At 44.1% G+C, this 26,638-nt stretch overlaps 1 protein-coding gene across 1 annotated transcript in view; it reads left to right on the forward strand.

Annotated features, from left to right (window-relative positions):
- Nucleotides 1–25,981, forward strand: part of LOC308239521 (melanoma-associated antigen B1-like) — a gene marked incomplete at both ends in the record, with an annotated part of 51,645 nt that extends 25,664 nt beyond the window's left edge. Inside the window, 2 exons of the mRNA XM_080652304.1 lie at nucleotides 24,873–25,123; nucleotides 25,914–25,981. Coding sequence (XP_080508430.1) covers nucleotides 24,873–25,123; nucleotides 25,914–25,981 — 319 coding nt within the window. The remainder of the gene's footprint in view (nucleotides 1–24,872; nucleotides 25,124–25,913) is intronic.
- Between the last annotated feature and the right edge of the window lie 657 nt (nucleotides 25,982–26,638).

Raw genomic sequence — 26,638 nt, forward strand, 5'->3', positions numbered from 1 at the left:
CTTGAATCTTAAAGTTCTCATTCAAAAATTGTCCTCCAATCAAAGGCATGAATGATTTTGCTCATGTTGATACAATCTCATATTCTTTGATACCTCATGATTTTTTCCCTGTAGCATAACCAATAGTTATATTCACTCTTACCCACTGAGTATTTTTAGTTCTTTGTCTTTTCCAACCGTGGCCCATTTTCAGTGCCTCATTGATCTCCAAGTTTAACCAAAGATAATTTTCTGTCATAGGTGACATGTACATATTACTTTGCAATGTAATTCTCATAATATTTTTACCTCTTCTTAAAAATGTGTCGGTATTTACAACAGAAGTTTAAAAGTAATGAATAAACACCAGTATTTTTTATAATAATTTTTCTTTATTGATTAAGGTATTATATATGTGTCTTTATCCCCCCATTCCCCCTCCCCCCGCACTCATGCCCTCAACTCCCTGGGATCTGTGTTCATTGGTTTTGCTTATATGCATGCATACAAGTCCTTTGCTTGATCTCTCCCCCAACTCCCACCCTCCCCTACCTTCCTTCTGAGGTTTGAGCATCTGATCGATGCTTCTCTCTCTCTTGATCTGTTTTTGTTCATCAGCTTATGTTGTTCATTATATTCCATAAATGAGTGAGATTATGCAATATTTATTATTTCAATCAGCATTTCATTCCTGAAAATAATAACCCTTCTTTCTTTTTCCATTTTATCATCTTTTTTATTTTTATTTTGCATTTGCAGAACATCTAAAAAACTCGTTGTCCATTTTTTCTTTTATTTTTCTTCAAATATTTACACATTACTACTGGATTATAAGGAAGTCGTTAGTATTCTCCACAATTATATGTTCTGCATTTTAGCTTTCCACAACCTTGTATTATATATTCCTTGCTGAACATGCACAGTTTCCTATACTTTTAGCTGCTCCATATTCTGTTTTGTGAATTTCTCAGGCACACACTAGTTATTGAGATTCTGTGTCCCTGAACCTCTGGCAGTTAACAAGCAAATTTCCTACCCCTTCTGCATTTTATTCTGGTTTGAGCATCGAAGTATAACAATCCCCACACCATCTAAAATTACATTTCTCTCTTTTATATCTCCAGTTTTGACAAATGTTACTTTTTAACTAATTTTTATTTAAGTATAGTTAGCATATAATATATACATAGTTTCAGGTGTCCAATACAGTGATTTTAATACTATACAAAAATATGTCCGTGCCATTCCTTATACCTTTTCTCTTCCATTTAAAATATTACTTTATTTATTAATTAAATTAGTTTTCTTCTAGTTGTCCCAGAAACAATTTAACTATGTTTACATGAAAAAGACTTTAAATTAAGGTAACATAATAATTAAAAATGTAAATGATTAAAATAAGATTTTTAAAAATGAGATTAGAAATGGCAAGTAGAACTGAACAAGGAGGTAGTACTCAAAATTTTAGTTGTCCAGCCTGATCTGCTTGGATCTGAAACTTGTTCCTACCCATTCTAACATACAAATGTGACGTTATTTACGTATTGAGGACCATAAACCGAAAACAAGTGCCATTGCCTGGCACAGCTCTTTTTCCTAACACAAGAAGTACAAGAGGGCAATAGCATTACTGGTCCAGAGCATGCCAACAACAGTAGAGGAGCCCAAGTGCTAGGAGTAGAGGTGGAGAGCCAGAGAGCTAGGGCGTGGGAGCCTGAGAACCAGGTGGAGAGCACAACAGAGAGTCAGAGCATGGGAGAGCAAGAGTGCACAAGAAGAGAGCTCTGGAGAAGAGAGCTTGCCAGATGGAGGTGAGCGTGGGAGACAGAGGGGAGCTTGCCTGACTGAGGGAAGCTTGGGAGACTCAGAGAGCCCTCTCTTGGCTCTTTAAACATGTGAACAGGGAACATGGTAACTGACACACCCTGTTCTCACCTCAGCATTCTAGTGAGTACAGCAAAGTGTTTCAGGGCTATCCCAGGTGCACTGCTCTCTGCTGTGCTGGTGGCTGCAGTGACTCACAAGATGGCATGGACTTAATACTTTTCCAGACAACCTCTCTCCCTGTGGTACCTTTTTTCTGCTCTGTTGGGCTTTGGAACCGACCCTCCTTCACTCCTAATGTCTCTCTTTTGCTTCAATTTTCTTCTTCCGGTGTCCTCCTGCCTTAGCACCATTATTCTCTATTTTGGGAGAGGTAAACTTGAAGTATCTTCTAATACCCGAGTCCCTTTCTGATCCTACCTATAAATGTATAAAAGCTCAATATGCCAATTGTCCCCTCGGGAGTTCGACCAGGAGACCAGGAGTTCGATCGCTCGCTATGATGTGTGCTGACCACCAGGGGGCGGCATAGAATGAAGGAAGACCCAGGTCGGCAGCTGGCAGCCAGGTTAAGTAGGCCCCAGCCAGCAGCTGGCAGTGGAGAAGGGCAGCCCCTGCTGGCAGCCAGAAGGCCCTAATCAGCCTGATCATCGGCCAGGCCTAGGGACCCTACCCATGCACAAATTTCATGCACTGGGCCTCTAGTAGTTTTATAAATGTTTTCAGCATCTCAAGGTCACTAGGCTAGGTTCTTCGTTTTCCTTATTTGCATCCCACAAATGGTCTTACTGTAACCACTGTGATTTTTAAAATATGAAAATTTTTAAAAATGACATTTACTGTCCATTTCCAGAGCCTTTGCAATATCTACAACCAAATGTAAATTACCTTTAATGGTTTGAGATGTTAATGTTGAATGTCTGGATGTTCTTACTTACTTAGAAGATTGCATTCATTGTTGCCAAGTGCCAAGAGTAACATAGTTGGATCTTGGGAGGGTGACACATATTTGTACAAAAGAGGAATATGAAACGATAGGGTCTCCAGGGAAGACTGTGGCACCTAGAATTTTATTGGGGACACATGATCTTTACGTCCTGGTGATTTTGCCTTTGTGTACTCCCATCCTCAAGGGTAGGGTAGACCTGTGAATTGATTGAAAGGAATCGTTTATGATAAAGGTGCTGGATGTCACTCCCCTGCTAACAGACATTATAAAAGACACCATTTTGCTATCAGGAGTGATATTACTATCCTACATGTTGTGAAGAAATAATCAACCATATTTGATTGGGTCAGGGAGTACAAAATGTGGTATGAAAGTGCAGGCTGTGTGTAGGTATGAAGATTAGTTTTTAAGCACATCAGGAAATAACTCTAAATGCTATAGGCAAAAGGAAATGAATTCTGTCCAACAAACTGAGTGAGCTTGAAAGTCGAGTATTCTTGGTCACATGCGGTTTCCAAGCCTGCAGGTAAGGAGCTTCAATGGTCACTCTGATTCTTCCAACAAAAAATAGACTGAAATGAAAATTGAGAAGGCTTCTTAGCCCCAACAGAAGATTGAGGTCACCATGCTCATGCTGCCCCTTAAAATGCAACGATGGAGTGGTGGATACTAAAGGGAAACAATGTCTTGACACATTGACTGCATTTCTTAGAAAACTAATCAAGAGTTCTCAAGAATATGGCATTTCCAAGGAAGCATTTCACAGAACAGTTAGGAGTGAAGAGCGGGATTCTAATGAATGTAGACAGGGGAGGCACAGAGAGACTGTCATGTGTCTTCACTCAGAACCAGAAGGCCCAGGAATGGCTGTAAGAATGAGCATTCCCTCTCTAATTACCAGAGTTCTCAGGGAGGTGAGAGCTTTTGTTTACATGGGTGGTGTTAAGGTGAAAGAAAGAGGAGTTCCAGGGGCCTGCCAGGAGTCAAGGGAAGGATCCTGAGTGAGGACTAAGGGCAAACCCTTACTCTGAACAGACAGGCCCGAAGGAGCCTGAATGCTGATGTCAACCCTGGATGGGCACTGGCAGAAGAGCCCAATGTGCATTCTCTGACTTTTCCTCTCTGGCAACTCAGGAGGTGAGGGCATTGACCTACAGCTGTGAGACCTAGGTGAGCACAGGGAGGGAATCTATGCCCTGCCAGGAAACAAGGACAGAACCATGAATTACAGCTCTGGGGAACGTAGACACTAAGACCATGAGGTGGCACAGAGACTGCCAAAACCCTCATCCGTGAGATTCCTAATACAGGGCCCTTAGACTGACTGTGTGGAGGGTGTCAGAGATGTGAGGGCCTTGCTCTGAGGTGAGATCCTCAGTTAAGGAAAGGAAGGAGTTCCAAGTATCTTCCAGGAGTCAAGGTGAGGACCCTGAGTGGTAATGTTGGGAACCCACTCCTCTAAGAACTGTGAGGGCCCCAGAGTAACATGCCCTTGCTGTTGCCATGGGACACTGGGCATTGTTGGCATGATGTGATGATGCAATCACCACCTCTTATGGTGTCACAATGGGGGTGAGGGACTTGTTCTAAAAGGTATGCCTGAGGCCAGTAGTCAGAGGATTTCTAGGCTTTCCAGAGGCCAAGGTGAATACTAGGAGGTCTGAGGTAACCACTCACCCCACAATAGTCAGTATACCATAAAAGTAAGTCCTTACTCAGCCTCAAGAATCCAAGGACAGGTATGTTCAGATCAGGAGATCCTCACATTCCTCTAGGGCCCTCAGGGTGGACCTGGCTTTAATATGAAGGGCAAGCCCAAGGGTCAGGGAGAAATCATAGAACAAGAGAGCAGTGGGTCAAGGCAAGGGCAGAGGGTGCATCCATCCTTAAATAGAAGAGATGACAATGCATCTGACCCCACACTGGCTTTCAGAACTTGAAGACCCAGGACAGGGCTAGCAAGCTTCAGCTTCCCCAACACTTATTTTACCTGGTCTATGGAAGGGAAATCCTTAGTTTGAAGGTGTAGCCACTATTCAACTAAAAGGGTGGGGACACAAGGACAGATATGAAATCAAATAAGGACCCTTAGTGAAGACTGTGAGCCCCAAAGAAACCAGGACAGAAAACCCATCACTGAACAGTCAAAGGTGGGAATACATGGACTGGGTGAATGAGTTGAGGGCCCCCTTAACTTCATTCTTTTTGGTCCCATAGCTTGCCACCGGTTGAATGGTCCTCTTGAATGTGAAATTACAGACTGCTCAAACTCAAACACTGCCAGCCTCTACTGTCACCTCAGTATGCCTGAGGAAGGACTGGCAGGATACAGCCTGAAGTTTTCCTAAGGCACAGGAGCCCTGTGGGTGTTTAGAGTGGAGGCATGTGAGTGTACCCTGGGAGGAAACACTACATCAAAGGGGAATCTAGAAGATTATCACCAATGATCTAGGGAAGGTGGAGTACCTGGTGTACCTCTAGGTGCCTGACACTGATCCTCCATGCTATGAGTTCCTCTGGGGTCCCAAGGCTTAAACAGAAACAACCAAGATGATAATCCTGGAATTTTTTGTGAATTTCAACAGTATGTTTCCAAGTTCCTTCACATCACAATACAAAGGATCTTTGACAGAGGAGGTAGAAAGTATACAAACCAGATGGGCAGCCGGGGCTGACACTGATACCACAGGCAGGAAATTTTCCATGGCCTGATTCAGGAGTTTCTCTATCACTAGTGAAATCTAAGGGTTAATTTTTGTCATGAAGAAAATATCTGACTTCATAATAGAATATTGCCTTGACATAGGAAGGAATCGCACAGTAAGATAGTTGAAACAATAGAATAGAAAAAAATAAAATTTCATCCACCTTGATTCTCCTTTGTCTTTACCATCCTTTCTTTTGCAAACTTAATTGTTTTATACCTCTACTAGAGGACTTGTGCAGGAAATTTGTGCACAGCGGCGGGGAGGTTTCCCCTCAGGCCAGCCTGCAGCCTCTCACAATCTGGGACCCCTTGGGGGGTGTCTGACTTCAGGTTTAAGCCCAATCCCTGCAGTCGGACATCCCTCTCGCAAGCCGGGACCACTTACCCTTAACTTCTCACATGCCTGCTTGCCTTTATCTGCTCATATTCCTGCCTGCTCGCCTCAAAAAACTTGCCTGCCTGCCTGCCTGCTCACCCCTAACCGCTCACCTTCTTGCCTGCCTGCCTGCTCAGTGCACTTCATAGTGACCTGTCTTCTGGATGTTCTGGTCGTTCCAATGTAAGGGTCACTTAGGTTTTATATACATAGATACATATTCTCAGCTTACTAAATGTTGTAAGATATAGTAAATCTTAACACAATAGATCTCTTACACCCTTTCTCCTCTATTCCAAAAAATTAATTGAGTATATGCCTTTAGGACAGTTCATTGCCAGTACTGAGGATGGCAAGATAAAGACCCAGCCTCCCTTCATTGAACTTTGCTAGCTGGGAGCTTCAATCACTTATAGAGGATATTGAGGTACTCTCTGCCTTATAGGAAAATTAAAAGGGTAGGTGATTACGGAGGTGTTCCAGGTTAAAGGAGTAAGTGTAAATTGTCTGAGTCAAGGCAGTTTAGATTTGGGGACACAGTAAGTCAGTCTCTGAGACGTCCTTGTCTGTTAGGCTACATGGTGAAGGAGATGAGGCTGAGGGACTGGTGAACCACACACTCCAATGAGATGTCTGATTTGAGAGAGAAAATATTTACATGGAAACCTGCACTGCAGTGTATGGTCCAAAATAAATGCCTAATAATATGTGCTCCTTGACACGCTGTGAAAACAGCAGGGCCTCAAATGGCCTAACTGCAAGTTCCCCACCATATTTTTCATTTGCAGATAAAGTCCCTACCAAAATCCATCCTTTTGGAGGGGACAAGGCCCACATCTTATGCATTCCTAAATGGTGTGTTTCTCTACCCTACCGTCCTGTAGACTTTGCAAACCATCTGGTTGCATACTGCAGGGGAATCAGGGGTCACCTCATCCTGTTGCTATCCCATGGCCTGCCTCCCACAGAATTTGCTCATTCACTGATCCTGAGTTTAACATACCCGAGTGCCACTGTGGGGTGTGTGGTGTCCCTCTCCCCCATCTTGTGAGCATGCATCATTGATCAATTCCTGTCTAGTTCCTCCCTTCAGGGCCCAGTGTTGTGGTTCTGGACTACACATCACCATAGTGCAGAAATGCCATCCTCATCTCATGGGTTAAATAGGGGACCACTGAACATGCACTTAGGAATTAATTTAGTAGGGCAGATAATCCAAAAAACAATATGCATCCAGGACAGAGTATTAGTTACCTCAGGCTGCCCTAACTATATGCCACAGAGTGGTTGCATAAAACCGCCGACATTGATTTTCTCACAGTTTTAGAGGCTGGAATTCCAATGTCAAGGTAATGGCAGTTTTTGGTCTGTTCTGAGCCCTCTCTCCTTAGCTTGCAAATGGTTCCATCTTCTCCTGGCTGTCCCTTGTGTGAGCCTGCTGTCTCCTTGGGTGACCTACACTCTTATAAGGACCCCATAAATTTAGATTATGTCCTATCCTAATGGCCTCCTTCTTTCTTAACCATCACTTTAAAGACATAGTATCTCTGGCCATGTAAGGACACAAGGAGAAGTCCTCAGTCAACCATTGCACCTGATCTTAGACTTCCAGGCTTTGGAACTGTGAGAAATCAATATCTGTTGTTTATATGCCACCCAGTCTCTGATATTTTGTCATAGCAGCCGAAATGATCAAGAGAGTTGAAAATGAAACCCTTGGCTCCCCAGGGTCTCCAGCTGGCTGACTCACCCTGCAGATCCTGAGACTAACCAGTACCTGTAATCATGTGAACCAACCTCTCTTTGTCTCTTCATCCTATTGCTTCAGTTTCTCTGAAGAACCCCAACTCTTCGGCTGCTGTACATATATTGTTTCAGGATTAGGGACTTAAAATGACATAAATGTACACACTTGTAGTCTGCCAGCCAGAGTCCTACATGACCCTCAAGGGACTGAAATGGAAATGTGATCAGACTGGGCACCCTCCAGAAGTTGGGGAGCATCAACTGGGGGCCTCTGGCAGATTCTTGCGGTGGCTGGTGACCTTGGCTTGTGGCTGCATCCCTTCTATCTCTGCTTCTGTCTCCACATCTCTTTCTCCTCTGTCTATGCTCACCTGCCTCTCTCTGACAGGGACATGGTGATGTTATTTAGAGTTCACCCAAATGATCCAGGGTCATACTCAACTCAGGGTCCTCATCCTCCTTGGAGACTGCCATAAGTAGGAATATTCGCAGACTCTGGGCATCAGGGCCTGGCATCAGCACCCCAGCCTTTCACTCTGCCAGCCACGGTGGAATTCTCTGGCCCTGGCACACTGGGACCTGCACACAAGAGGTGATTCATTGCTTGCTGAAGAATGTGTGAACAAGGGGACATTGGAGGTCTCTTCTGAGCAGGTCTCCACACAGGCATCTGGGCAGGCTGCCCCCAGCAAGAGCTTAGCTGAGCAGGCCATCCCAGCAGTGCAAGGAGACTTTGCTGTCTCAGTCTCTAGGGCTACAGTCCTAGGCCATTCAGGTTTCTCTCCAGACCCTCAAACAAAGGGCTTGCCTACTTTCATCACAGGAAGAAAATGAATGGTTTGAATTCAGATGCCTCTAGCCCCAGGAGAGTTAGGCCTGGGTGGAAACCAGCTTCCATGGGCGACTAGGGAATGCTACCAGGGCTTCCCTTGTGTTTAGCTCCTTTGCCAGGCTCCTGTGGGGTGTCACCAATTTTCTCAGGTATGGAGCACTTTTCTTGTTTTGCAGCCCTTTTCAAAATTACCAGTGCTGCCAGCTTTCATCCCTATTCTAGTCCATTAACTGAATCATTTCTGAGTCTCAGACCCTGGGAGGGCTCTCTTTTCACCTTCTCAGGTCTGTGCCCATAGTCCTACCTGCTCGCTTGCTTGGTCCCCACCCCAGTCCCGACAGTGGACTCTAAAAAAAATTCTTTCATTAATTTTCTTAAGAGAGAGAGGGGGAGGGAGGAGGGGAGAGAGAGAGATATGAGGGGAGAGAGAAACATCCATGAGAGAGAACCATTGTTTGGTTGCCTCCTGTACATCCCCCACTTGGGATTGGGTCCTCATCTCAGGCATGTGCCCTGAGTGGGAATCAAACCCATGACTTCCTGGTTCATGGGTCAACGCTCAGTCATTCGACACGCCAGCCAGAAAAGAGAGGCCTTCTTGCCACTGTGCTGGGTTTGGGGTTGTCCCACCTCCTTCTCTAATGGTTTTCCGTTTCTAATTGTCATAAAATTCTGGTAGGCTGGGTGCTCATTGGGGGCTGGTCCTGAGGCTGTGGAATGCATAAGCTGTGAGAAGCCTGGGACCATCAAGAGGTAGAGAGCCCAGCCACTGCCCCAGGCTTTTCAGGCATATGAGACTCAGAGGAGCCTAAGCCAGAGTCCTGGGGTTTGGAGGGCTGGGCTGGAAAGCTGGATCCTCTCTCTGACATGTTCTATCACCAGCGACCATGGACTGGGCTGCATGGAAGGACCTTCCTAGGCTGAGTCAGGAGCCCCAAGCTCTCTGTTCTCCCGCCCCAGGAACCAGAGAAAAAAGAGACGCCTCTTTGGCCTTCCCCTATGTTTCTCTGTGCACCACTCCAGCCCTGACCCCATTGACAACACTGGGAGGACCCTGATCACACAGACTGGGTGGCAGCTGGAGGGTTCTGGGGAAGATGTGAATCCACAGGAAAAACGAGCTTTGTTGGTGCAGCTGACAAGAGGCTGGCAGACATGGGCTTGAGTCCAGGCCCTGCCCAGAGACCAGACTGCAGCTAATTAGCTCCCACCCACCCATATTCTCCCCTCCTGACAGAGAGTCACTTGTGTGGTGCCATTTCAACTCCATATCACCCTGCACCCCAGGACCACCAAATTCCCTCAAAACCCTCTGCAGACAGCCCTCAGCAACCCAGCCCATGTCCCCATGATCCCCAATCCTTGTTGCCCACACTCTCTGGAGACACAATTGCACCCTTTCCCTCCTGTGGGCACCTGTCATGACCAGACTTTCATGGGATCCCAGTACATCTGAATGAGCTCCCGGTGGCCATAATTACCCACATGGTGAGTGGTGAGCAAATGCACAGTGAAAATGAGCAAAGCCACCACCTCCACACATTCGTGTCCCAACTTCACATGCCTCCCACTTCCCAGCCCCTTGGCTCCCTATGGCCTTGGTTTCCATGGACTATTGGTGGATGATTTGCTCCCACAGACTACATCTGCCACCCACAAAAGGAGCAGAAGCCATGTAGACACGGGTGCAAAAAGTCTCAGAGAGACATTTCTGGTTCCTGCATGTCCAGGTTGTGGGGGTGGCCATCAAACTCTGGGCCTCAGTCTATACCCCTCCCCACTTCACCAGCCTCTCCACCTCCTAAAACTTTCCTGAATCATTCTTCCCACCCCTGACTGTTATTAGGTTGTCACATCTCCATGATTGCCCAATCACTATGATGACTCTCAATCCTTTACTTAGTGGCTCCCACAACCTTTCCCAGGATTCATTTCAACCAATTATAGGGCACACTGGTTCCCATCAATTCTCAGTTCCTTAAGCCTCTGAAAACCTGCCCCCTAAATATCTACTCCCAGGCCAAATGCCCCACCCAGATAGGAGTCCTCCTGTACCTGGTTCTTAGTCCTCCAGTCTTCCACTTTATCCACAGATTTCAGCTGTATCTAGTAGCTGCACCCTCATCCACATGCTCCTCAAATTCACTGTCCTCATCCTCACCCTTCTCATCCTCACCATTCTCATCCTTACACTGCTCATCCTCTCTCTCCTCTTCCAGATTCTCCTCTTCCTCACTCTCCTCTTCCTCACTCTCCTCTTCTTCACTGTCCTCATTCTAACCAATACTCTATTTCTGTGCCCAGGGATTTGCTTGAAGGTCTTAGAAAACAAAGCTGACTTCCCCGCAATATTTGGCCTCCCACAGCTCCTGTTCCTGCTCAGCTCCTTTGTCAAGGAATTGGAAGAACTGTGTCTGCATTTGTAACATGAGCCCTTGAGGGCTTCTTCTGCAGCTGGCTCCTTGCTCTGCTTCTCTTGGGTTGCCCTGGTGTACCATACTCTGGCCTCATCCTGCATCTGCTCTGTGTCCTGGGAGGTACATCTGAATGAGCTCTGTTGAGGTGGATGTTCTGTCTCCCACTGGCTATGAGGTGGCTGGATCTTGGGAAGTATCAGTAGGAAATGGAGGGCAGGAGGAGAGTGAACTGGGTATTCGTTTTCTGGCTTCCTCCATGCCAAGGTGCTGTACCCTGAACAAGGCACCCCACTGCTTTTGGAATGTTCTCCACCCAGGTCCACTTTGTGGCTCTAGATTCCATTAACTCTTCCTCTTGTTTCCTCAGACCAGGAGAGGGGGGAGCAGAATAGGAGGTGTAAGCTTCACAACTCTTTCTGCTGTTCCTTCCCAAGAAGACACTATAGTCCCTGCAGACCCTGCCCTCCCCCAACTTTCTAAGCTTCCTTTACCAGGCTCTCCTTACATTACCAGACTTGCATGGGATCCCAGGGGCATTGATCCTGTACCTGACAGTCCTGTAACCTTTCTCACAGTCTCAGTGATAATCAGAACGGTGAGCCAAGATGTTTTCTCAGAGTCGTGCCTTGCGATGCTGAGGAATGAGCATGGAGGACCCAAAATTGAAACAAAAGTGTGAAAAATTTATTATAAGGAGATTCAGACTCGCCACATAGGGAGGAGGCTCAATTATGGGTTGCCCATTGAAGCCCTGTTCTCTAGGGGTATGTGTTTGCTATAATCCTGATCTATATCTACCCCTGTTTGCACCTTATTGATTCCCTCAATTGTTCTTGCGCAGGAAAGGACCTGAACTTATGTATCGGTTCACCTATTGCTGCAGGTCCTCCCCATTTTCACTTGCCTTCTCCTCTGAGTCTAAAGACGTTCTGTTATTCTTGCATGCCCACTTTGGTGGTTAGGCTCGCTCAAACTGCCGTGTCTGCCCCTGCCTATGTTCCACCTGCCTTTGTTTTCCAATGGACCCCTGCCCTGATTAGTGTCAGACTACCTCTTCTCATCACTGACAGTGAGCGCTACTGTCTTCACCCTCTCATCCCTGGTTACCTAAGCACCACAGTTGGGTTTTCCTTCTCCCTGTCACAACCTTCATGTCACAGACTCCAGGCTGCCAATTCAGGTGGAATAGTTCACATAGAGCACTTGCCCTGTCATTCTTTTTTTTTTAAAATCTGAATCTGAGAATATATCTTTATAGATTTTTCTAGAGAAAGACAATGGTACAGGGAGAGAGAAACATTGATCGCTTACCTCCAGTATGTGCTCCGAGCAGGGATTGATCCTACAACTATTCACTGCACAGGATGACACTACCACTCCCTAATCCACCAGCCAGGGTGCATTGTTGTACCTATTAAACCCCTTTTGACTCTGTGACTAAGAAGGGTTCATGCCCTGTTCATCTTCTGCCCAGTAATGCTCCACCACGGGCTTCATTGAGCGGGCACAGCATCTTCCTCCTCTGTGGTCCCAGGAACACCCACACCCCCATAGAGTGATGATGGCTTCCTGGAGTCCAGGGAGGAGCCCCTGACTTTCCATGGCCTAGGCCTCACTCCCTCTCACCCACTCTGACTCCAGGTTCTCAAAGACTCGCCTGGCGTGTTGCTGGCCCTCCTGTGGGTGGGTGACTAGAGTTGTGATTCTGGAAGCTACTCCAGAGACAAGGTGGCTGCCCATGATGAGAAGCCCTTCGTTGAAACCCCCTACCCCCAAATCAAGAATCAAAGGTATCTCTTCTATGATCTCAATGCAGGAATATAGAGTACACAAAGAGGTGTTCTATGCACTCTCTTCAGTGAGTTTCTGACAAATAATGGTATACTCCCTTGATGTGAAGGTGAACAAAAGCTAGGGCGTTGATTCTTTGTGCCTTGAAGTGGTAGTGTCAGATTCCATTGTAGTAAAAGAGCATTTTAACTAGAATACCTTGAGTGGACTTTTGAGTTCTAAAAGGGGGCTAAATTTTGGTGAGGAAAAAAGAAGAAGAGCGTGGAGGTGGTTTGGATGGAAGGACAGATGGAAAGGATTGAATGATTTGGTCCTTGATTAAATGCTAGAAACTATAAGATGCATCAAGGTATTGTGGCAGGGGAAAACACCACATCAATCTGTATCTATCTATCTATCTATCTATCTATCTATCTATCTATCTATCTATCTATCTATTTATGTAAAAGCCCAGCGAACAGAACAGCAGACCAACCAGAATAACTAGACCAAATGGTGGCTATGACACGCACTGCGCCAGTCAACCATCCTGATCTGGGTCTCAATCAGTTCCTTCCCCCCCAGGCTGACTCCACTTCCGATAGGGCCCCAAAACCTTGAGGGAGAAAGAGAGACTATCTTATATCTCCAGTGATACCCAGAAGTCCCAGGAAGTGCTGTCAGATTGAGTGAGAATCCCATCACTAATTTTTAGGGTTCTCAGGGACATGAGACCTTTATTCTGCATGTGTAATGTCAAGTTGAAAGAAATAAGAGCTCCAAGAACCTGCCCAGAGTCAAGGGAAGGATACTGAGTGAGGAATAATGGCACATCCTTAGCCTAGACAGGCCCCAAGGAGCCTGAATCCTGATGTCACCCATGGATGGGCACTAGCAGGAAAGGCTCATGTGCATTCCCTGACATTTACTCTCTGGCACCTCAGAAGATGAGGGCTTTGTCCTGCAACTGTGAGTCCTAGGTGAGTTCAGGGAGGGGATCTAGGCCAGGGGTGGGCAAACTTTTTGACTCGAGGGCCACAATGGGTTCTTAAACTGGACCGGAGGGCCGGAACAAAAGCATGCATGGAATGTTTGTGTGAACTAATATAAATTCAAAGTAAACATCATTACATAAAAGGGTTTGGCCTTTTTTTATTTCAATAGTTTTATTCATTTCAAACATTTTAACAAGAATGTAAACACTAATTATTATAATTTGAAACTTCAAAAAATGGAGAAATCATAGCACAATGACACACCTTATATTGAAAATGGCAAAGGCAAAATAAAATTGCCTAACAAAGGGAAGGTACAAAAGCCTTTCAAATTAAACTTAAATATAATAAAATACTTTAAAACTAAAACAAATAGAAAAGAACAAAATGTGTAAACAGTAAATTAAACATTTTCTTTAGTGCAACTTCCAAATTATGCCCGAGACATAGATGTAGATGGCAATGTAGACTGGGTTGAAAGGTTTTTGGTCTTTAAAACATCAACTTCAGTGGGAACAGTGTTGTTGGTCTCCTTTTTAGCTAATGCTCTGATATGTGCTCTCCAGGGGCGTGTCTCCCTACATCACCACGATAATGTGTCTACCCATCCCCAGGGTGATGTCCCAAGACGCGTCCGTGGGCGTTACAAGGAGCCTCTGGAAGATTGACAGGTTGTTCCTTCTACTAAATGGGCGGATATAAATCCGCCCATTCAGAAGAAGGAGCTGCGGTGGTGTTTCCTGATGTTGCCATATTAACACTGCTGCTGGTGAAGGAGCGGTGGGGAGAGCAAGAGAACCCTCTGCTCTTTCAGCTCTGTGGGCTGGATAGAACTGCCAAAAGGGCAGGATCCAGCCCTCAGGCTGTAGTTTGCCCATGGCTGATCTAGGCCCTGCTGGAAACAAAGGCAGAACCATGAATTACAGCTCTGGGGAACAAAGACCCTAAGACCCTGAGGTGGCACAGCATCTTCCCAAGTCTTCATTCCTGAGATTCCTTAGGCAAGGCCATTAGATTGACTCCATAATAATAGTATTAAAGATGTGAGTGCCTTTCTCTGAGGGTAGGGTCCTCAGGTAAGTAAAGGAAGGACTTCCAAGCATCTTCCAACAGTCAAGGTGAGAAACCTGAGTGAGAATTTTAGGAATCCATTTCTTTCAGAAATGTGAGGGCCCCAGACTACCCCAGCCTTGTTACTGCTACGGGATACCTGGGCATTGTTGGCATGATGTAACATAATCACCACTTACTATGGTGTCATAAGGGGGGTGAGGGACTTGGTCTAAGGGGTATGGCCTGAGTCCAGTAGTGGGAATATTTCCAGTTTTCCAGAGGCCAAGGTGAATACTAGGAGTACTCTGGTAACCACAGCCCCCGAACAGTGAGTACACCATAATAATAATTCCTTACTCAGCCTCAAGAATCCAAGGACAGGTATGGTCAGACCAGGAGATCCTCATATTCCCCATGGCCCTCAGGGTGGACCTGGCCTTAATATGAGGGACAGGGCCAAGGGTGATGGAGGAATTATAGAACATGAGAACATTGGGTCAAAGCAAGGCCTGTGGGTCCATAAGCCTCTAAGTAGAAGGGATGACAATTCATCTGACTCCCCACTGGCTTTCGGCACTTGAAGACCAAGGACAGGGCTAGCAAACTGAAGATCCCCAACACTTATTTTTATTTAGTCTATTGGAGGTGAAATCCTTAGTTTGAAGGTGTAGCCACTATTCAAGGAAAGGTGGGGGGGTGGTGGCACAAGGCCAGATATGAAGCCAAATGATAACCCTTGGTAAGGACTGAGGACACCAAAGAGTCAACAACAAAAACCCACTACTAAGCAATAAACACTAGGAATACCTGGACAGGGTTGGTGAGTTGAGGGCCTCCTGCACTTCATTCTTTTTGGTCCCATGGCATGCCATCAGTTGAATTATTCTCTTGAATATGAAATAACAGATTCCTCAAACTCAAAGACTGCCAGCTCCTACTATCACCTCAGTATGCCTGAGGCAGGACTGGCAGGATTCAGCCTAAAGTTTACCCAAGACACAGGAAACCTGGGGGTTTTTAGAGAGGTTCCCCTGAGGAGAACTGCACATGTAGACTTCCTTACAAAGGATGTTACTCCTATGCCAAAGGTGCATCTACTTGTACACTCTTGACCTTCATCCTCCAGGAACTCTGATTACCTATCCTTCTAGTGTCCTCCTGACCGTTTTCTCTGACCATAGTCATTATACCTCAGAGACACAAGAGTAAGAGCTGCATTAATCTGAATCAACAAGATTCCCAAGATGAAGCTGCAGGATATTGGAAGCAGCTGCCACAATAGAAGAGCCCCTCTCCTTCTCATCTTCTGGTTTAGAGGCTAATCTCCTGATTTCATCAGCTACTGATCCAACTAGTACTTTCCATGTGTCTTGGAGAGCTCCAAATACCTCTATGACCTCTTGAGGTGCTTTTCACATGAGATCTGAGAACAGCCAAGATGAGGAACATTCATGTTCCTCTGAGGTCCCATCTCCTGAGAACTCATGCTGTGATCCTCTAACTATGGAGGTGACTATCTTTCAGAAGTTTATTTTGTACAAGTATAGCACAAAGCAGCCCAATCTGCAGGAAGAAATGCTAACCATTGTCGACCAAAAGTAACTCCAACAATTCGTGGAGATCCTCAAGAAAGCCTCTGACAGCATTACCTCTTTGTGGTTGACATGAAGGATGTGGACTCACCCCAACCTACCTATGAACATGTAAACAAACTTAAACTTCCCCATAAGGGGAGTGTGGGTGCTGCTAGGGGCTTACCCAAGACTGGTCTCCTGGTGAATGTCCTGGGTGTGATCTTCATGAATGGCAACCATTCCAGCGAGGAAGTGACCTGGGAATTCCTGAAGGCCATGTGAGTAGGAGGAAACACTCTATCTATGGGGAACCCAGGAAGCTTATCACCAAAGATCTAGTCAAGCTAGAGTACCTGGAGTACCCCCAGGTGACCAACATTGATCCTCCATGCTACAAGTTCCTCTGGGATCCCAAAGCTTACACAGAAACAACCAAGATGAAAATCCTGGAATTTTGGACCAGGCTCAATGATATGGTTGCAAGTCACTTCACATCACAATATGAAGAAGCTTTGAGAGAGGAGGTAGAAAGAACACAGACAGATGGGCATCCAGGACTGGCACTGGTACTACAGGCAGAAAATGTTCTGTGGCCTGGTCTGCCTGTGTCCCACTAATGGTATAGTCTGAGGAATAATTTTTGGCATGAAAACAATATATGACATCATAATAGAATATTGTGTGGACATGGGAAAGAATCCCAGAGTGATATTGTTGGAATAATAGAATAGAAAAAAAATAAGCTATCTTCAACTGTTATTCTCCTTCCTCTTGTCCATCTTTTCTTTTGTAAAATTGTTTTATACCTTGATATGCTTGTCAAAAGATGTAGAATATAGTACATATTAGCACTTATATCTCTCACACCCTTTGTCCTCTGTTCCCCACTTTTAATTGAGCATATGCCTTTAGGAAAGCACTGTGTTAGTACTGGGGAAAGGAAGCTAAAGACCCAGCCTTCCTTCATAGAACTTTGCTAGCTAAGGAGTTTCAATCACATAAGGAGGACATTGAGATACTTTTTATGACTTATAGGAAAAGTAAAAAGGGTAGGTGATTTGGAAGATGTTCTAGGTGAAAGCAGTGAGTATAAATTCTCTGAGTCAAGGCAGTTCAGAATTTTGGATGCCACAAGTCAGTCTTTGAGATGTCCTTTTCAGTTATGCCACATGGTGGAGAAGATGAGTCAGTGGGACAAGCCAGACACTCAGATGTGTTGTCTGAGTTGAGAAAGTATTTGCATGGAAAACAGCTCTGTGGTGTAAGGTCTAAAATTAAGGCTCAATAACATGTGCTATGTTGACATGCCAGGAAAACAGCACGGCCTCAAATGGCCTAACTACAAGTTCCCCTTCATATTCTTGATGTGCAGATAAAGTCCCCTACCACAAATCCATTTTTTTGAAGGGGACAAGGCCCAGGTCTTATTTTTTCTTAAGTAGTGGGTTTCTCTTTCCTACCCTTCTGTGGACTTCGTAAACCATTTGATTACAGGCTACAGGGAAATTATGGGTCAGCTCATCCCCTTGATACCCCACAGCCTCCCTCCCATAGAACTTGCACATTCCCTGTTCGTGAGTACAACTCCCCGCTTATCACTCTGAGGCAGGTGGTGTCCCTCTCCTCCATCTTGTGAGCTTGCATCATTGAGAAATTGCTGTCTAGCTCATCTATACAGGGTCCAGTGTTGTGGTTTTGAACACCACATAACCATAAAGCAGAAATCCCATCCACGCCTCATGGGGCAAGTAGGGAGCCATTGAACATGCTCTTAGGAATTAATTTGGTAGGGCAGATAATCTAGAAAAAACTCTGCATCTGGTTCAGTGTATTAGTCATCTCAGGTTTCCCTAACAATATACCACAGACTGGATGGCTAAATCCATGGAAATTTATTTTCTCACAGTTCTGGAGGCTGGAATTCCAATGTCAAGGTACTGGCAGGTTTGCTTTGCTCTGAGCCCTCTATCCTTGGTTTGCAAATGGCTATCCCCTTCTCATGGCTTTCCCTGGTGTGATTACAAGCCTGCTGTCTCCTTGGGTGACCTAAAGTCTTATAAGGACCCCACTAAGTTTGGATTATGGCCTATCCTAGTGGCTTCATTTTAACTGAACCATCACTTTAAAGACATTATCTCCGACTACAGTCACATTCTGTGGTACTAGGAGTTATGACCTCAACATGAATTTTGGGGGACACAATTCAGCCCTCAGTCTCTGCTATTATCTCTCTGCTAGAAAATAGAGTAAAGAAATGGGTATTCTATACACACTCTCTCCAGGGAGTTTCTGACAATAATGGTATACTCTCTTGATGTGAGATATACAGGACCCACCATGTTGACACTTTTTGCTTTGAACTGGTAGATTCAGATTCTATTGCATTGAAAGGGAATTTAATTAGAGTATCTTAAGTATAATTAGGTGAAGTGTATGAGAGGGTTAGATTTTGACAGGAAAAAATAGAGTAAGTTTGGATGGAAGGTCACCTGGATATGTCTGAAAGAGCTAGTCCTTGACAAAAAACAAACAAACAAACAAAAAAAAACCACACACTAAGAATCAATGTTTGCCTTTGAGTAAAAACAGATTTGTCAGTATCATGTCACCCTAATGTGTAATCATTTATTACTAAGTCAGTTTTGTTTGAACAAATATTATATATTTAATCCTTTTCCTGGAATCAAATGTAATTGATTTTGCAGTTGATTTCATTGAATTCAGCAAAGATAAGAATGGTGCTTCATTGGTTAGTTCAATCTTCAGTACTTTCACTTTAACAGGTGAAATTTCTAACAGAATTCACATACACCATCAGAAGTCAGTGCTATAATTTCTGCGCAAATATTTGTGAAACTCAGTTTTAATTTGGTTTTGATTATTTGGATAAAATATTCATGTGTAAGAGCTGTAAATAAATAATGCGCAACTGTTGTTGTTTTTTTAAGTCTTTGGAACATTGAAGTCATCAATGCTGTTGAATCAAATTTTGTGACACAAAAAAACAGAAATAATTGCTGAAAGAAGGGAAAATTGCTCAGAGACTGTGTCCCATTGTTAAAGATGCCCCAACAAAAATTCATTTGCCAAACAATTGCTTTTTTCATCTCCATGTGAATTGCCTTCCTCTCTTTTGAACTCCCAAACCACATCCCACCCCTTATTCTTAGCTCAAGTTGGCATATAAGCCTAACTTCCCAATTATCTTCTGGTCTCATATTCCTATAGAACCCCTGTACCTACATGCATAATTAAATTAGGTTATTTTCAACTGTTAATTTGCCTTAATTTTCCCCTCCCCCACAGTACCATTGCTGTAGTTTTGAATATACTCATTTATATGAATCAAAAAAGTTGATTTCACTTTTTTTTATTTCACTTTAATAAAGTACTAAGTAGCAGATTTTGTTAAAAATATACCTATTGTTAACTGACTTCTAAAAACACAGACATGGGCAAAAGTAGGTTTACAGTTTGTTGAACTGTGACATTGTTTTGAGTTAAAAACGCTGTTGTAATAATTATGATCTTCATGTCTTTTTCCATACAAGTAACTATAAACCTACTTTTGCCAATTCCTGTATGTATTTAATAAACAAATACACAAACATATACAACACTTACTCTTTGCCAAATAACTTTCTGGATATTCTTCTAACTTAATCACCATAGCAACTCTATGAGGTCAGAACAGATATTGTGTAGGAAAACATGCCTTGGAAAGCATCATGGTTCAAGAAAAGAAAAAAAAAAAAGAAAAATGTCACAGACTTTCATGACTTCACTCTACTAGTCATGTGTCCTCGAGTTGGTTGTATTAAGGTAAACAAAAAGGAAAAAAATTAATTCCAATGGAAATTCTTCTTTTTCTCCCCTGATTATATGAATAATTAGGAGTGACAGGTGTTTTTTTCCTCTAAAGCATCATTGTTTCACGCTTTCACTTTCTTCTCTGTCCCTTATGCTGATGGAGTAAATAATAGTTTTTCCACATCTCCAGTGGGAATTCTAAATTTGCAGCTCTAACGGATTATTAGATAGTGCTTTGGTATTTTTATAACCTTCTCTTTAGTACTAAAGAAAGCAAGATGGCAATTGTAAATGTTTCACCGTAGAACTTTTTTCTTCATACTAGAATTCTTCTAGTCAGAAACAAAAGTCATTAGAGATTAAAAATACAATGTGGCCTGGCTGGCTTGGCTCAGTGGTTGAGCATCAATCTATGAACCAGGAAGTCATGGTTCAATTCCTGGTCAGGGCACATGCCTGGATTTCGGGTTCGATCCCCAGTGTGGGCATACAGGAAGCAGCTGATCAATGATTCTCTGTCATCATTGATATTTCTATCACTCTTTTCCTCTTTGAAATCAATAAAAATATATTTATAAATAAATAAGTAAATAAATAAATAAATAAAGGTAAATGTGATTTTAGAAAAAGGGTTGGGAGGATGAACAAAAAGGTGAAAGGAATTAAGTACAAATTGTAAATTACAGCATATGGAATATAGTCAATAATCCTATATAATAAAGAGGTAATATGCAAATTGACCCTCACACCCTCACAAGATGGGTGCTCCCATGTCATCACAAGATGGCCACCCTCACATTGTCGCAAGATGGCCACCACAAGATGGCCGCCCCACATTGTCACAAGATGTCCTCCCCATGGCAATGATACATCTGATAAAGGGTTAATATCCAAAATATTTAAGGAACTCATACAATTTAACAAAAGAAGACAATCCACTTAAAAAATTGGTAAAGGACTTAAATAGACACTTCTCCAAAAAGGACATACAGATGACAAGAAACATTTGAAAAAATGCTCGGTCACTAATCATTACAGAGATGCAAATTAAAACCACAGTGAGGTTCCACCTGCCAGAATAGGTACCATCAAAAAATTTACAAAGGACAAGTCTTGGTGAGAATGTGGAGAAAAGGGAATGCCACTAAATTGCTAGTGGGATTGCAGACTGGTGCAGCCACTGTGGAAAACAGTGTGGAGTTTCCTCAAAAAATTAAAAATGGAACTGCCATCTGTCCCAGTGAGCACACTTCTAGGAATAAACCCTAGGAATCTTGAAATTCCAATCAAAAAGTATATATGCAACCCTATGTTCAAATCAGCACAATTTACAATAGCTAATATCCGGAAACACATTGCCCATCAATAGATGAGTAGGTGAAAAAACAGTGCTACATTTACACCATGGAGAACTATGGCAGCTGTAAAAAGAGAAGCCTCTCTTGCCCTTTGAGACATCATGAAGGGTCCTAGAGGGTATTATTCTAATTGAAGTAAGCCAGTCAGAGAACGACAAGTATCACATGATCTCACTCATATGCAGAATGTAATGAGCAAAATAAACTAACAAACAAAATAGATTCAGAGATATAGAATCAGGGAACAGACTGAGGAATCTCAGAGGGAAGGCAGGGGTGGGAGGGAAGAGATCAACCAAAGAACTTATATACCTATATACATAATCCATGGACACAGACAATAGTGCAGTGAAGGCCTGGGGGGGGGGCATAGTCTAGAGAGGGTCAGTGGGGGAAAAGTGGACACAATAAAGATAAATATAAAATGTTCTCAGATACTATCAAAAATAACTTATATTTAAAAAATAAATTAGGAAGAGAGCAAAGGGAAGGCAGACATTATAAGCATGTTCATCTGGGCAGTGTCATCAGGAAACTGCAAGTTTCAAGTTCCCAAGGAACCACTGGTCCATTCCCTGCAAACCAATAAGGAACCGGATCAAACAGGAAGATGAGTGCATGTGCAATGAAGTCATGAAGATGTAGCGAAGGTGCTTTCCTGTCAGTCTAGGTTTTCACAGGAGAGACAGGAGTCAAGAGGAGGATTCTGATGAATGATGACTGGAGACAAACACCACATAATAACTGGAGCCACAGAGAGACTGACTTGTATCTCCTCTCAGACCCAGAAGGCCCAGGAATGGCTGTCAGATTTAGCATCCTCTCACTAAATTTCAGGGTTCTTAGGGACATGAGAGCTTTGGTGTACATGGGTGATGTTAAGGTGAAAGAAAGAGGAGTTCCAGGGGCCTGCCAGGAATCAAGGGAAGGATCCTGAGTAAGCACTAAGGGCACACCCTTACCCTGAACAGACAGGCCCCAAGGAGCCTGAATCCTGATGTCAACCCTGGATGGGAACTAGCAGGAGAGCCTCATGTGCATTCTCTGACTTCTCCTTTCATGGCAAATCAGGAGGTGAGGGCATTGACCTACAGCTGTGAGACCTAGGTGAGTACAGGGAGGCAATCTAAGCCCTGCCAGGAAACAAGGACAGAACCACGAATTACAGCTCTGGGGAACGTAGACACTAAGACCATGAGGTGGCACAGAGACTGCCAAAGCCCTCATCCCTGAGATTCCTTAGGCAGGGCCCTTAGACACACTGTATGGAGGGTGTCAGAGATGTGAGGGCCTTGCTTGTACTGCAGGGTCTCAAAATAGGGATGGAAGGAGTTCTAAGCATATTCCAGAAGTTAAGGTGAGGATCCTGAATTAGAATGTTGGGAATCCATTCCTCATAGAACAATGAGGGCCTCAGAGGACCCCACCCTTGTTGCTGCCATGGGACACTGGGTGTTGTTGGCATGATGTGATGATGCAATTACAACCTCTTATGGTGTCACAATGAGGCTGAGGGACTTGGTCTAAAAGGTATGGCCTGAGGCCAGTCGTGGGAGGATTTCTAGGCTTTCCAGAGGCCAAGGTGAATACTACGAGGATTGAGGTAACCCCACACCCCTCAAAAGTGAGTACACCATAAAAGTAAGTCCTTACTCAGCCTCAAGAACCAAGGACAGGTATGATCAGAGAGGAGTTCCTCACATTACCCTAGGGTCCTCAGGGTGGACCTGGCCTTAATCAGAGGGGCAGGCCCAAAGGTTATGGAGGAATCATAGAACATGAGAACAGTGGGTCAAAGCAAAAGTTGAGGTCCATCCACTCTAAATAGAAGGGATAAAAGGGATTTTAAAAAATTTCTTTATTGATTGTTACATATGTGTCCTTATTCCCCCATTATCTCCCCTTATCCCCCCATCCCCCTGTTGTCTGTGTCCATTGGTTAGGCTTATATGCATGCATACAAGTCCTTTGGTTGATCTCTCCCCCTTACCTCCACCTTCCCGTACCTTCCCTCTGAGGTTTGACGGTCTGATCTGTTTCTCCGTCTCTGGATCTGTTTTTGTTCATCAGTTTATGTTGTTCATTATATTCCATAAATGAGTGAGATCATGTGATATTTATCTTTCTCTGACTGGCTTATTTCACTTAGCATTACCCCACACCACTTTCAGCACTTGAAAACCCAGGACAGTGGTATCAGGCTGAAGCTCTCTCAACACTTATTTTATGTGGTCTATGGGAAGTGAAATCCTTAGTTTGATGGTGTAGCCACTATTCAGCTAAAGGGGTACAAGGCCAGATATGAAGCCAAATGCAGATCCTTAGTGATGACTGAGGACCCCAAAGAACCACTAAGAAGTAAACACTGGGAATAACTGGATAGGCTTGATGTGTTGAGAGCTTCATTCACTTCATTCTTTATTGTCCCATGGCATTCCACCAGTTGAATGATGCTCTTGAATGTGAAATAACAGATTCCTCAAACACCAAGACTACCAGCCCCTACTGTTATCTCAGTATGCTTGAGGCAGGACTGGCAAGATACATTCTAAAGTTACCCAAAGCACAAGATTAGATCTGGAACACTGAGGGTTTTTAGAGAAGTGCCCTTGGGGAGAACTGCAAATGCAGACTTCCTTACAATCAAGGTGCTATTCGTATGCCAAAGGTGCCCATACACTCTTGACCTTCATCCTCCAGGGACTCTCATTACCTATCCTCCTAATACCCTCCTGACCGATTTTTCTGACCATAGTCATCATGCCTCGGAGGCACAAGAGTAAGCGCTGCAAAAAGCAGAATCAACAAGCTACCCAAGATGGAGATGATAGCTGCAAGATGTCACAGGCAGCTGCCACAACAGAAAAGCCCCCCTCCTTCTCATCTTCTGGTTTGGAGAGTAATCCCAAGAGCTCATCAGCTAGTGATCCAACTGGTACTTCCCAGGCATCTTGCAGAGCTCCAAATACCTCTTTGACCTCTTCAGATGCTTTTCACACAAAATCTGAGAACAGCCAAGATGAGGAGCATTCATGTTCCTCTGAGGTCCTATCTCTAGAGAACAAATGCTGTGATCCTCTGACTATGGAGGTGACGATCTTGCAGAAGTTTATTTTGTACAGGTACAGAGTGAAGCAGCTCATTCTGCGGGAAGACATGATAAATATTATTGACCGAAAGTACCACCGCCAATTTCCAGAGATCTTCAAGAGAGCCTGTGAGAGTCTTGAGGATCTCTTTGCAGTTGACCTGAAGGAAGCAGACTCAATCAAACCGGCCTATGAACTTGTCAGCAAACTGAAACTCCCCAATAAGGGGAGGGTGCGTGCTGGCAGGGGGTTACCCAAGACTGGTCTCCTGATGTATGTCCTGGGTGTGATCTTCATGAATGGCAACTGTGCCAGTGAGGAAGAAGTCTGGAACTTCCTGAATTCCATGCGAGTGTTCCCTGGGAGGAAACACTACATCTATGGGGAACCCAGGAAGCTTATCACCAAAGATCTAGTCAAGCTAGACTACCTGGAGTACCGCCAGGTGCCCAACACTGATCCTCCATGCTACGAGTTCCTCTGGGGTCCCAAAGCTTACACAGAAACAACCAAGATGAAAATCCTGGAATTTTGGGCCAAGCTCAATGAAAAAGTTCCAAGTGCCTTCCCATTACAATATGAAGAAGCTTTGAGAGATGAGATAGAAAAAGTAAAAGCCAGATTGGCAGCCAGGATTGGCACTGGTACCACGGGCCAGAAATGTTCCATGTCCTGGTTGACCAGTGTCTCCACAACTAGTAAAATATGAGGATTCATTTTTGTCATGAACAAAATATATGACAACATAATAGAATCTTGCATGGACATGGGAAAGAACCCACAGTAAATCTGTTGGAATAATAGAATAAAAAATAAAGTATCATTCACTTTGATTTTTCTCCCTCCTTTCCATCTTTTCTTTTGTAAAATTGTTTTATACCTCTATATGCTTAGCTTAATAAAGGATGTAGGTTATAGTAAATCTTAACACGTTAGATTTCTTTCACACATAATCGTCTATTCCCCAAATTTATTGAGCATATTTCTTTAGGAATGCCCTGTGTTAGTATGTGGGATGGTAAGATAAAGGCCCATCCTCTCTTCATAGAACTTTGCTAGTTAGGAGCTTCAACCACTTAAAGAGGATGTTGAGGTACTCTCTGTGCCTTATAGGAAACTTAAAAGGGTGGGTGATTTGGGAGGTATTCCAGGTGAAAGCAGTAAGTGTAAATTCTCTGAGACAAAGCACTTTAGATTTGGGGACACTGCAAGTCAGTCTGTGAGACGTCTCTTTCAGTTGTGCTACATTGTGGAGTAGATGAGGCTGTGGGACTGGTGAGCAGAAGCCAGACACCCAGATGAGATGTCTGCGTTGAGAGAGAAAATATTTGCATGGAAAACAGCATTGTTGTGTAAGGTCTAAAATGAAGACCCATACCATTAGGGACTCAAATGGGCTAACTGCATATTCCCCTCCATACTCTTCACTTGCAGATAAAGGCCCTATAAAAGTCGATCTTTTAGAAGGGGACAAGGCCCAGATATTATTTGTTCCTAAGTAGTGGGGTTCTCTTCCCTACTGTCCTGTGGACTTTGCAAACCACCTGTTTATATGCTGCAGGGGAAGTAGGGGTCACCTCATCCTCTTTATATGACCCAGGTAGCCCCCCCCAAAACTTTATCATCATTTTTTCCTGAATGTAACCCCCCTCCTGCCACCATGGGGCATGTGGTGTCCCTCTCCCCCATCTTGTGAGCTTGCCATTGAGAAATTGCTGTCTAGCTCATCCATACAGGGTCCAGTGTTGTGGTTTTGAACACAACATAACCATAATGCAGAAATCCCTTCCTCATTTCACACGGTAAATAGGGGGGCATTGAACATGCTCTTGGGAATTACTTTAGTAGGGAAGATAATCCAGAAAAAACAATCTCTGTCTGGGGCAGTATTTTGGTTATTTCAGAGGCTGCGCTAACAACATACCACAGACTGGATAGCTTAATCCATGGAAATTTATTTTCTCACAGTTCTGGAGGCTGGAATTCCAATGTCAAGGTGCTGGCAGGTTTGGTTTGCTCTGAGCCCTCTCTCCTTGGTTTCAAATGGCTATCCCCTTCTCATGGCTTTCCCTGGTGTGAGCACATGCCTGCTGTCTCCTTGGGTGACCTAAACCCTTATAAGGACCCCACTAAGTTGGGATTATGGCTTATCCTAATGT

Source organism: Plecotus auritus (assembly GCF_963455305.1).
Source record: "Plecotus auritus genome assembly, chromosome: X".
Classification (NCBI taxonomy): Eukaryota; Metazoa; Chordata; class Mammalia; order Chiroptera; family Vespertilionidae; genus Plecotus; species Plecotus auritus.